General features: G+C 37.4%; 1 protein-coding gene across 3 annotated transcripts in view; it reads right to left on the bottom strand.

The window, feature by feature from the left end:
- USP33 (ubiquitin specific peptidase 33) overlaps nt 1-12,535 on the bottom strand; it is a 38,430-nt gene extending 25,895 nt beyond the window's left edge. For all 3 annotated transcript variants that reach the window (XM_042030424.1, XM_042030425.1, XM_042030426.1), the window contains exons 1-6: nt 12,403-12,535; nt 6,711-6,849; nt 5,637-5,690; nt 3,490-3,552; nt 1,440-1,592; nt 138-237 (exon numbers count right to left, since the gene is read on the bottom strand). In XM_042030424.1, the coding sequence (XP_041886358.1) occupies nt 138-237; nt 1,440-1,592; nt 3,490-3,552; nt 5,637-5,690; nt 6,711-6,791 (451 nt within the window). In that variant the 5' untranslated portion in view covers nt 6,792-6,849; nt 12,403-12,535. The remainder of the gene's footprint in view (nt 1-137; nt 238-1,439; nt 1,593-3,489; nt 3,553-5,636; nt 5,691-6,710; nt 6,850-12,402) is intronic.
- Between the last annotated feature and the right edge of the window lie 6 nt (nt 12,536-12,541).

The raw sequence follows: 12,541 nt of genomic DNA, 5'->3' as shown, positions 1-12,541 counted from the left end.
GAAGATGAAACTAAAATAAACATCTGAGTTGGAGCAGAAAAGGAAACAGTTCCACTTAGAAGAGAATTAGTATACAGCTGGAAAACAGACTTGAAAACATACTCATGCAATAATGCACAGGGTTTTGCTTTTATTACCTCTAGTCTTCAATTCATCTTCTTCCACTTCTATATCTAAGTCATCAAATACAGCTGCTAATGGAATCTTTAGTGTGGGATTACTGGGTATTTTAAAATCCTTAAAAGGAGAAAAAGAATTATTTACTTCTATTAATCACTTTTCCACTTAATTAAGCTTATGTGTAATTTTACCAACAAATCTAGAACCAGAAAATGATGTGAATGCATTTTGAAATCTCACTGCACATGAAGTGAGAACATCAGGGCTCCACAGGTACCCTGAGAAATACTAAGAACCCCCCATGTTTTTGTTTTCAGGTCGCTGCATGCTTTTCTAACAACAACTGAAGAACCAAAACAAAGCCAGGGATGGCATCTCTTTCCCCTGGGTAACAAAGCAGCCTTGAAGAGGCTAAGCGGAAGAGCTAAGGCAGGAGCCATCACCTAAGCCAGTGAAGGTGTTTCTGATGTGCCAGCAGATGGCTCACTACAGTTAATGAAGACAAATTAAGGTCTTGAAAGAAAAATGTACAGATAGAGAAACAAAGTAGTAGACAGGCAGGCATTTATTGCATGACAGGCTCTTTTTGTGAGCACATAAATAAAAACCCTCAACAAAATGTTTCATAGACTTTGTACATTCTACTCATTTTTCTTTGTATTATACCTGTTTCCTTGGAAGATTAAAGCAGGTTAAATATAACAGAAGTTCAGAAGACTGAACTCAGCTTTATATCAAGTGACAAGAATTTCTAGACAACAGAAATTTTTAGAAAATTCCAATGGTGATATTCCAATTGAGCTGCTGGCATTTTATGAGAAAATGACCAGATAACATTCATATTAAATACTAAATTTTGAAGTAAAAGTATTTCTTCATTACATAGACTGAAAAATTGCCCATCTTTCTGTTCAACCTGTGCATGATGGTCTCTCTTTTACAGCTCTACATCTCAAGCAAAACACATTTAGAAATACTGTATTTCTACTTGTGACTGTTTTAACCAAGTTACCTGTCATTTTTATGTAACTACATTACACGTGCAATAAAGAAATAACACTTCCTCCTTCAGCTACAAGCATTATTCCAAACAATTTTACTTAAGAAATTGCAGTGCAACTTTCTCCAAGACAACACTTATCTAAGAAAAAAAAGATCAGAGTGAGCAGTACTGATGCCAGTAAAGCCAAAAAAACTTTATGAAAATAGAGAGGAATAAAGCCACAAGAATGGAGGAAAAGTCAGTCTCTCACTTAAGAGAAAACACAATGTTTACTGCAAAGCTACAGCTGCCTTTGTTCCATTGGGTTAAAAAATACCTGCACACTGTTTTCTTGTGCTTGGTGAGACAATCTTGCACTTGGTAGTGGAGAATGAGATCCTAGTTTTCTATCCAGGAATACTTCCTCACTACAGGCATAACACCAAACACGGAGAGTAGTAAGGTTGACAGTCAGACAGTGCTTTGTCTCCTAAAACAGAACAAAAACCACAACTGGGATTCAGAAATTGGGAAAAACTAAATACTGCTAAATACAAGCTAGAATAGCTACATTAAAATTCTAGGTTTTTCAACAATGAAACAAGTATGTGTGTTAGAATATTAAAAAAGAGCAATTCAATTACTGACATTTTAGCACAAACATTCATCTTCAGTACAAATCACTCAAATTAGCAACAAGATGCAATCAGAATCCAAGACATTGTCACATCTGACATGCTTCTCTGTAATTAAAAAAATAAGAAGAAAAACTCTTGTTAGAAATGCTACAATTCACAACAAACCAGTTTTCAAGGAATATCTGTAACTGGCCGTAATGGGAGCTACCTCCTCTGCAATGTTTATTTCTACTGGTTTGCTGTAAGAAATTCAGGCTGTGTGCAGCAATCTAAAGACTAAGATAAAATTTTTAGTTCAGTTACAGTAAGAGGTACTCAGATCAAACCAAACATTCTAGACTCAAATAGTTCTTCTGTTGACAGCTTCACGCTGTGAAGCAATATGAAAACTTGACAGATGAAGAATATTTTTATTGTTCAAATCTTAAGGGTTTTTTAGCCTCCTCGCTTAATGTAAGATTGGGTACACAACTGCTAGCTTCCTCCAAATATTTTCATAAATCCTCCCTGTATTTCTTCCTTATATGTCAGCATCAGCCAGGTTTATAGACAATGAGGGGATTTGCTAGAAATTAGGAAAATACTACAACTGCTACAGGACGGCCAAGTTCCTTCTCTCTTCACTTAGTAAAACCTTGTACAAGAACAATGTTTTTAATGGAAAGTGGGCTAAAATCTCATCAGGTAGCCCTCCCCCCACTAAAAATATCAGACTTACATAAATAACTCAAACAATTTCAAACATGAGAATATGCTTAATTCTGCAGCTTCAGATCCATACATAATTACAAGACTTCAGAGCAATAGCTTAATAATTTTCTTGGAGTGGATGCAATGAACATGACTGTTTGCAGTACAGGGAGCCTTGCTGGTGTAAACTGGAGTAAGCAGAAGTTGGGTCATGCCAACCTCACTTCTCTCATTTTAATAAGTTTATTGATATTTTTATTAAAGAAGAATCCAGAAAAGTGCTTACTATCCTAAAATTAAAATTAAGTAATAAGAAAATCAAGACAAGGATGTCACAGACACAGAATTAATAGTTTGCCTGCTTTCTCCTACCTGGCGAGTACATAACGTTGCTAAGGCAGCATGCAAAGCAGGAATAAACTACTGTAAGAAGCCAAGAGGTATAAAACTGTAGGCAAGAAATTCAGGGACCATCTGTTCCCCAACTACTCTAGAAACGCCTCATCTCTGAGTCTATTGTTAAGGCTTTAGAACTGTGATTCAGCTTTAACAGCTGATAAAAAAACTCTGAAAGTATTTATATAGATTTATATTAATGCACTATCTATTTGTATAAATATATACTCACTCTTCTCAAGGTCCTGCTTCAAAACAAAACCAAAGAATTCAGGAGTGGTGGTAAAATGCAGTCATAAGACCACTCCTTGTAAAACCCTTGTATCAGGCAGCCACAGAAATTTACACTGAAGTAGTGAAGTAATACACATAAGCTGAGGTACTCAATAAGTCCTCTGTGCATCTTGAAAATCAGCAGTAATTTTTCTTCTTTTTATTTTCATTTCCACCATGTTTTTTAGAAGAATTGCATAACTAAGTATGCAGCTGCACATGAACTATAAGCTCACATGCTCCTACTTAGCAAGACCTGCTTCTGTAACATGAAAAACAATTACAGCTAATCAAACCTCCATAGTTAGCTAACAGAGGATATTGACTTTACTGAAATAAAAGTTCTCTACTTCAGTGCTTCAAGAAACTGTTACCAGCAAACACACATACCTGGGAATGGGTGGTACTGTGATCAACATGGGATTCACCACAGCCAACATATGTACATCTGTTCTGTTGGGCAAGATACACAGAAGTATACAGAATTAAAAAGTGGTCTCAAACAGGTTTACAGAATAGGAATATACTGCCAGTCCCTTTAAAATTCACTCAAATTTCAAACCTTCAGGGTCCTACTCAAACCAAGAGACATGCACAGTAAGCAATAAAATAAATATCACCTAAAGCAAAAAAGAATGCTGCAAGATTTAACTCAACTTCTCTCACTGACGGGCAACATTTGGAATACAATTTTTTGGCCATTTTTATATATTTATTCATATTACTGTCAACATATATTTTTTACAATTCCTTATTTGGTGAAGATTGTTACAGAAAACACAAAGTTAATCCAGTGTCTGAGTGGTGAAATACTGAATGGCAACAGCCTCGGACCATGACATGTTTATACAAAAATCCCGGCCTGCCCCTATCTGCAGTGCCTATTCATCAGAGCATTGCTTCACAACTGATTAGTTTCTTCACCTTTACATAAGGGTTTCCAGCACTATATGGCTAAGAACTTGCCACATTCTAGTTATAACATGCAAAATAATTTTCAATTTTAATCATGCTCATTGCAAAATATATTTGGCTGAGTCGAGTGTGGAATCTTGCAGCTGCCAATCTTCAAGCAATTTTTCTTAATTCCTCATTTGCATGAGTCAGGCCAATCACACAGGAGGGTATAGCAGGTTATCTGTATAACTCTAAGCATGTTAATTTATACAATCAAATAGTAGCTGAACATGGCCAATTTACAATATTAAATAATCACAGATATTTGTTAGGTTACAGATAGTTTTCATGCTGGGATCTCACCAGGTTTTTCTACTGAAAAAGGTGAAGACAAGATGCCAATTCATCCAAGAGGAGAAACATCACAGCATGACATTAAGTGTCCTACTGCCACTACAAGACTCTCCTATGGAAATGTTGGTATAAAATTTAGTTTTTCAGTAACAGTCTAAGAGCTCTATGTGAGAAATAAAAAATATGTTTTAAGCTTGACAGCATTTTCCCACCTGCCAGGTTGATGCATCCCTGAACACCTCTTCCCTACTCCCAAGAGGTTTTTTTATATGTAATTAAAACTTCAGGCCAGCTAACAAGACATTAAACACTGTTTTTCCCCCTTCATCTCTGCTATTGACAGAAGGAGCAAAATAATCTGATCTCTTAATTGTTACCACCACCCACCAAAAAGGACACAAATGAAGGGGATTTTAAAAAATGCTCATACATACACCTAAAAGGTGGCATTAGCCTAGAGATCCTTCTGACAGTACTTAAAGAAAAGTTGCCATGAAATGAAGTCAAGCCTACAGGGCAACATTTCAATCTCTGTAAACAGCTGTAAGTCCAAAGACACAAGACATTTTAAAAACTAACTTAGCTGTATGCTTTCCAATTGGGATCATAGATCAGTCAGAAGCAACGTATTTGAGTTTTCTGTATTTTTTTTAAATACAGTGAAAATTATGGCTTTTTGTAGAAAGAAAGAAGAGTCAGGCAAAAGCATATTTATGACACAGCTAAACCCAAGGTAAAGACTAGATGAAATCTGCACAAAGGAGAATGTTCATATAAGCTTCTGCAAGTTCCAAAATAAGGGGTTTTTTTCTTTGTTTTGCTTAAGAATAAAAAATTCAGAGTATGCATTATTATGTAAAATGTCTGCATTTACTACTAGATGTTACTACTACAAATGCTAAGAAAGGCTTATAAAAAGTAATTTAGTTAATTCAGGAATAATAAATTATTTTTTAGATCTACAGACCCAGGGAAAAGATTAAAAAAACTTTCAGAACTTAAGAGCTAAAAAGTATCATAACTGACATAAAAACACTAATATGCTACCTTCCCTCTTATAAAAAAGAAAATCTCATTTTAAGCATATTATTCTTAAATGACAAGAAATATGTACCCAATAGATGGCAAATAATTTAAAAAATAAACTGCAGAAGAAGCTTTGTTTTTAAATGGTAAGTTAAACTAATTTCAAAAACTTCATTACAGATGCTTCTTAAAAAAAAAAATACTATCAACTTTAACTTTACTAGAAAATGACTCTACTATGGAACAACAGAACAACTTACCTCTAAGCATGCCCAAAGGTTGGGTCCTCTGACTTTACAGTCCTGACAAGTGCCCTATTGGAGTTCAACACAAAAGCAAGCATTATTTCACTTACTTTCACCAGTATAACACAGCTTCAAGACAAAACCAGAAAAAATACTGTTGAATAACTTCAAGACAAAAATACTGATGAATAACTTTAAGACATGAAAGGATATGTTGATAACCAACCTAGTTTTTTGCTTCCCATAATCTCAAGATCAGCATATTTTTCTACCAAAAGCTCAGATTTCTCTCTGACTTTCCAACTTAAACCAAAAATCGCTTTTCTATGTAAGGCACAATTATGTACCATATCACATAATTATAATAACCTTCATAATTGGTCTTTCCTATAAATTTAACATAGAAATAAAAGTGATAGAACTTTTAATAAATTCACATTCCTTCTTGCAGACACCACCTGCAAAGGTTTACACAAAAAAGATGCAACACTAGAAAAATGCTGTACTCCTCAGTAGCAAATTAACGGTTATAGAAATTTAGCACCATGGACAGAAAAGGTTTCACTTTTCATCACCTCCCAGCTAAAATGAGTTACAAGATCCTCCTTTGTTACATTTATTAACATTAGCTTGAAACCAAGAGATCAGGGAGGGGAGGTTTCTCAAACTGTGGCTTCTCTATCAGAAAGAGAACTGCTACCCAAGTAAACTCAAGCATAAATTTCTTTGTTCCAGTTGCTACTTGAAGTCAGTTGTACTATGCTACATTGACATTCCAAGTAACTAAATGCTACAACGGCAATGAAAATAAAGTTCAGCTTGGGGCTATGCTAACTCTTTTAACTAATGATTCCATTAAAACATCACTTGTGGCAAAGGTTCTCTTTAAGTGCTGAAAAATAGTTTTTCAGCTTCATCAAGTCCATAATTCTTCTCATACTTTATTTAAACCTTACTATTCCAGTAAAGGAGCTTTTACCCATGCTTGACACTTAAATGCATCTTATAACTAATAATACACTAAAATGTGGACCTAAAAAACCTGACCAGTTAACAGTGATAGGAAGAAAGTGAATTGCTACAACTCACATGAGATTTCTGTATTAATTCCTCCTTTGTTATCTCACCAACTGATTCCAAGTGTGGGCAATTGCTGCTGGGTGATGACATTGCTGAAGCTGTATTTTCCAAGATCCTGTAGCTGGAATTTCCAACACCAGGGAATCACCTGTCAACAGAAGTAAGAATGAGTAAAACCCAATTCCTTAAAATACACAGCAATATTAGACATCTAACATGCAACATATACATAACTTTTAAAACAATGTGCCTTTTAGACTAAGTTAGTATAAATAACTTTATTAAGATACTCCAATAGCCCAAACTAAACCTGCTGACTTCTAAAATGAAATCCAATGACTTCCAGGTCATAAACTAAAAGAATCCTGAATGTGGCAGAGCTGATTTGGGTAAATTATTTAACTTCCTGGACTCTGTCATGGCACCGAAATGACATTAACATTAGTTTTCAAGCCTACCTAGAACTGACAGTGGCTTTGACTGTATACTCTGGAACAGGATCTTTGCAACACTGCTGAAGTGTGCTGAAGCTGTGAAGGCTAAACTGCAGGAACACAAGACTCATTTATCACAGGATAAAGAAACTTTATCTTGGTTTTATTTATTTACAAAGACGCATTCTAGATTCAGACATATTATATAGCAAAAGGAAACTGCAACTTGTGACTCACACGTAGCACTAAACACTCAGCAAACTTTTATCTTGTTCTCTTTGCCACTCCAAGGTCTCTGGTGCGGACACAGAAACTTATCAGAAATAAAAAATGCTAAATACAATCACATTATTATTCCAATAGCTGCATAGAAAGCAACAGAAAGAAAATAAAAAAATAACTCTGTAAAAAAAAAAAGAACTCTGTTCTTTTTATAAAAATACTCCAACTGACTCATTCAGACAGGGACCATCCAATAACTTCATTTCAGTTTCGTCATTTAAACAACTATTATTGATGACTCAATCTCTCTAAAGGCCAAGAAAAAATTAACTTTTTTTGTCCAATTATTATCTGTCCAATGTAGTGCTCCTTTATCAATACTTGCAACTAAACTTCAACTCAGTGATGTACTCTCCTTGATCAGTTTGCAGCCTTTGGAACTGTTATCAATACCTCTTTCCACTTTGCCTGTGTGCTTTGGCATCTTTAGGTTTGTTCCTTCCTCTTATAGGACCAATCACTCCTTTGAATATTAAGCACCCTACAGCTTTGACAGAGTGAGGGAAAACAAACCTTGCATAATGGGCATCTCAGACACACTCTCTGGTAAACTCTCAGCTTATTATGTCTGACTTGTTTTTTAATTCCATTGCCTTGCAATAAGATCCCTTTGAATCAAGAGCCATTTCAGCTCCCTTTGGTCATTTTTCTATATACGTGTGTGTATGTGTATAAATAGTCTGTTTTATTACTATAAACATTGTTACACAAATAATATTATTAAAGTATTACATATTATTTGTTTTGAAATAATGTGATACTTCATGTCACATATTATATGAACATATGTATATACCTGCATATATACACTCAAATACATTTTCTTTACATATAAGCAATTACTTATATACAAATAATGTATTTATTATACATATAATTGTATAAATAGACTCAAAAATGAGTGTGTATGTTTCAGTCTTTTTTAATATCATGTTAACAGTTGTTCAACAAAGTATTTCAGAACTTATCTCACAAGACTGAAAATACCACAGTAAATTAATCATTTAGGATTTTTTTTCTAGATGAGATCTAAATTCTCTTCCTGGACCAGTGACATGACATTTAAAATGCATTATTCTAAAACATAAGCTCCAGCTGGAGAAGTACTTCCTCAGTTCAGTGACAGACTGTCTGTAATCTATATACACTGTTACTGAAAGACACTTTAAATAAGGCAACAGTTTTTCAAGCCAAATCTCCTCAACTTCCATCATATTAGCAATTCCTCTTTGAACTATAAAGTTCCCTTTCAGAACAGAAATGGCAACACAAATGCATATTACATCTTCCACAGTTTGCAAAGTCTGTTCAAATGTTAAAAAAGGACAAGTGAGTTTCAAATAAAGCCCTGAGAACATTAAATGCAGTGAGATTATTTAATACAAATGCTTTAGAAAGACTGATATAATGGATTAGGTAAAGCTTTAGGCCTAATTTTTTTATGAAAGAAGCTTTCTGAATGCATTATTCCAAGTAATACAAAGCAATGAATGGAGACTTCACCTCATGCTGCCAGATTTGTATTTAATGTATTTAACTTTTCATACACGCAACTGCACAAATCGAAACCTGCAGTCCTGAACAAACCCAAACCCAGGAGCTCTGCTCATGCCAGTTTCTGTTTCTTGGTCTGCACCTCTCTTTTTCTGATAATCATCAGAAAGGCCAAAGCTGTTCAAACTCAGGTCCCTGTAGATATGGTCCCTATTCCTTGTCCATATGGAGAGCATCTCTTGTGGAAGTGTACTTAATGTTACAAATTCTTCACATGCCATTATACGAGCAAAGCTGAATGGCCTTTCTTTCATGTTTTGTTAACAAATTTTTTACACACCTCCTTCCATCTTGAAGCACTGTGACAACTCACTGTACTGCCATAACCTTGGTAGCTCAATATACATTGCTGCAGAAACACATTCTGTAAATTTTTATGTTAAAGTCTAAAACTGTAAAATTAATTCAAAACCATGACTCATCCTTCACCTCCCTAAGTCCTAGCAAGCCCAGGGTAGCCCCTCCCTCACTCACTGACCTTCCTCCATGTCACCACTTCCTACTCTGTCTGAAGAGATTGCATTTCTTCCCCTGCAGCTCATTATCACATCTGCTTTTACACCAGCTTCTGCATTGCGCTGATCTCATCCAAAAATTGTTTTTCTGCATTTTCAGTAATTGAAAAAAAACCCAAAACAATCCAACAAGCCTACTTTCGTAGTTTCTCTTGCATTCCATTTTATACTCCTGTTCCAAAGCTGGAGTATATCTCCATTTCATGATCCCAGTGAGATCATAGAATCACAGAATGGCTTGGGTTGAAAGAAACCTTAGAGATCATCTGTATCAAAACCCTCTGCCATGGGCAGGGATGCCACTGACTAGATCAGGTTGCTCAGGGCCCCAACCAGCCTGGCTTCGGACACTTCCAGGAATGGGGCATCCACAACTTCTCTGAACAACCTGTTCCAGTGCCTCACCACCCTCACAGCAAAGAATTTCTTCCTAGTATCTAATCTAACAATCCTGCCCTCTGAGTTCAAAGTCATTCCCCCTTGTCCTATCACTACAGGCCCTTGTGAAAAGTCCTGCTCCAATTCTCTTACAGCCCCTTTAGGCACTGGAGGTTGTATAAGGTGTCCCTCTTCTCTCTTCTCCTGGCTGAACAGCCCCAACTCCCTCACCCTGTTTCCACACTAACTGTTCCTGATCACACTCACGCAATAAGCTTCTCATCAAATGCTTCCCAAATATCTGGGAGGAACTTTGCAGTCTACTGCCAGCTCTCTCCATTGCTTTTCTTCAGAGGTTTCAGTTCACCTATCTCAATGCTTCATACTACAGCATCCCGTCAAGTGAACCAATTAATGTTCCAAAGCAGGAATTATCAAAATGCTTGTGCTTAGAGCATGCACAGTTATATTCAAAGAAAAAAGTATCTTGAACTCCAGTCTTGGGATTTTTTTTGTGTTCCTGACAAGGCTTTTCATTCACCAAGAAAAAAAATTTGAGCCATCAGAGAAATATGAACCATAATTCAAAGCATCATGACCAGCAACCTAGTTATTATTCAGTAGAATTCCACAGCACCACCGACTTGTGTGGTGCCTACCATGGAAGACCTATCACACCCCCAGAAAAATTCCACCAAACAGTAAGAGAATTCAACTGATCTCGAAAATTATCTTTGGCTTGTGTAAGGAACCCAGTATTGCCTACAGAAACAAAACAGACTTTAAATTCTTTCAAAAATTTTTGAATTAATGATTTCATCTGCCTAGTTACAGTAGTTAACACTTCAACAGATACTGATATAAACAATTATATGTGTTATGTATTCCACTGATGTTCTAAATATGGAGTCATTTTAACAGATCATTTTACGGAGTTCAGTAAGGGAATGCTGATGGAAGATTTTAAGAATAAAACGATTATTCTGAAGACATCAATTACATGAAGCAGAAATTGTGTCCTCATTACAGGCTTTTATTATTTTGTCGGTACAGCTCTGAATAACAGCATCTCAAACCAGTAATCTCTAAGTTCAGGCTCCTTAGCTGCACTCATAGTTATTTTACCAGTGATGCATTGGAACAATTTCATTTAACATTTATTTTCGTTTTACAGCAACAAAGCAAGAGTGACACAGGGTGCAACTTTGTACTTGAACACTTAATTGCTTAGAATACTAAGGAGGTCTGGAAGTTCAGTAATTACTTACCATACTGATATTCTTCACACTTCAGAAAAAACCCACCAGTGTTCGCTCTAAGCTATAAAAGCCCACTGAAGCTATAGCCTTAGGCATATTCAGATTTTTAAGACATGTTTTTTATCACTTTTCTAAAAATGTGTGGATTTTTTATAAACTTTACAGAAATTACTTCAGCACCACTTTGTACATAAAAGATATTTTTACCAAACTTGAAACTAGTCTTCTTAGCGTGTGAAATTAAGGTTCATTTTTCTTATTTCTTGACCTAAGTTCTTTCACATTCTGCCAAGAAATAGGTAGTTTTGAATTTTATCTCCCACCCCTCCATATTTTTATCTTTTTTAAAATCTACTAACAATAAACAAGCACATCCCATTTTCTTGAAAAAAATGACACCAATCCTGGCTCTGGTAGAGAATTTACTTTATCTATTTAGTATAAAACCTGGTATTTTCCCACTAAATAACAAAAGTATGCTCAATAACCTGGTCAGAGACACCTGGTCGTTCTCCTCAGGCACCAAGAGCTAACCACTCAAGCAAGACACAAATTGGTAAGTCACTTCCATTACATTTATTTTCTGCCCTTAAGTACTGCTCCCACAGAGAAAGGACATTTTAAAAAATGCTGGCGTTGAAGATATATCCTCTTACAGGGTTAGACAGTTTTCATTTTATATTGGCTTTCAGGGCATACAGGCCACTCTTTCGTTTCTTTCTTCCACCACGCTAAATCCTAACTATGAAACCCATTAGCTGACCTCTATATTTCTAAGAGGATTTTCCTAACTCGGGCTTTGCCTAAGCGCAGGAGAAGCCTACAGTGATTTTCCACTAGGTGATACCCCGGACTTTTCCCCCAGGCTGTTCCGCCGCTCATACCCGGTGATCCATGCGCATGGATAACTCGGGCAGCGAACAGGGCCATTTATCGGTAAATTACTGTTTTTAGGGATTGCGCGGTATCCACGGTACCGCTGCCGCACAGCTGCAACTTCAGCAGAGACCTGCGGAGGTCTGTGGCCGCTTCCAGCCGGCGAGAGCGCGGTCCCGCCCCACACGGCCCCGCTGCCCCGGACCGGGCACCGCCGACCTCCGGTCCCCGCCCAGCCCTGCGGGACCGCGGTGCCCTGGCCGCCGGGACGGCTCCCGGGGCGGCCGCCATCGCCGCACCAACACCCCCTGGGCTGTGAGACCGGCCGGACACACGGCCCGCCGCGCTCCCGCCCTCCGCAACACCGCTCCGCCGCTGCCCAAGCGGGCCGTTCCTCTCTTACCGGAGCAGCCGGGAGGATGCGCCGCGCACGGATCCCGGAGCTCAGCCGGGCCGCGATCAGCTCCGCGTCTCGCCCCGACGGCTCGCCCTTGCCTGCGAGGACAGCGGCGCTGCAGCGGGGCTGCCGTGGCGGAGCTGGG

Source organism: Corvus kubaryi, unplaced genomic scaffold (assembly GCF_017639235.1).
Source record: "Corvus kubaryi isolate FWS band 111438036 unplaced genomic scaffold, C.kubaryi_AGA036_p1.0 37334, whole genome shotgun sequence".
In the NCBI taxonomy this organism is placed as follows: Eukaryota; Metazoa; Chordata; class Aves; order Passeriformes; family Corvidae; genus Corvus; species Corvus kubaryi.
Note: the sequence above shows the minus strand (reverse complement) of the source record. Positions and strands in the feature narration are given on the sequence as shown.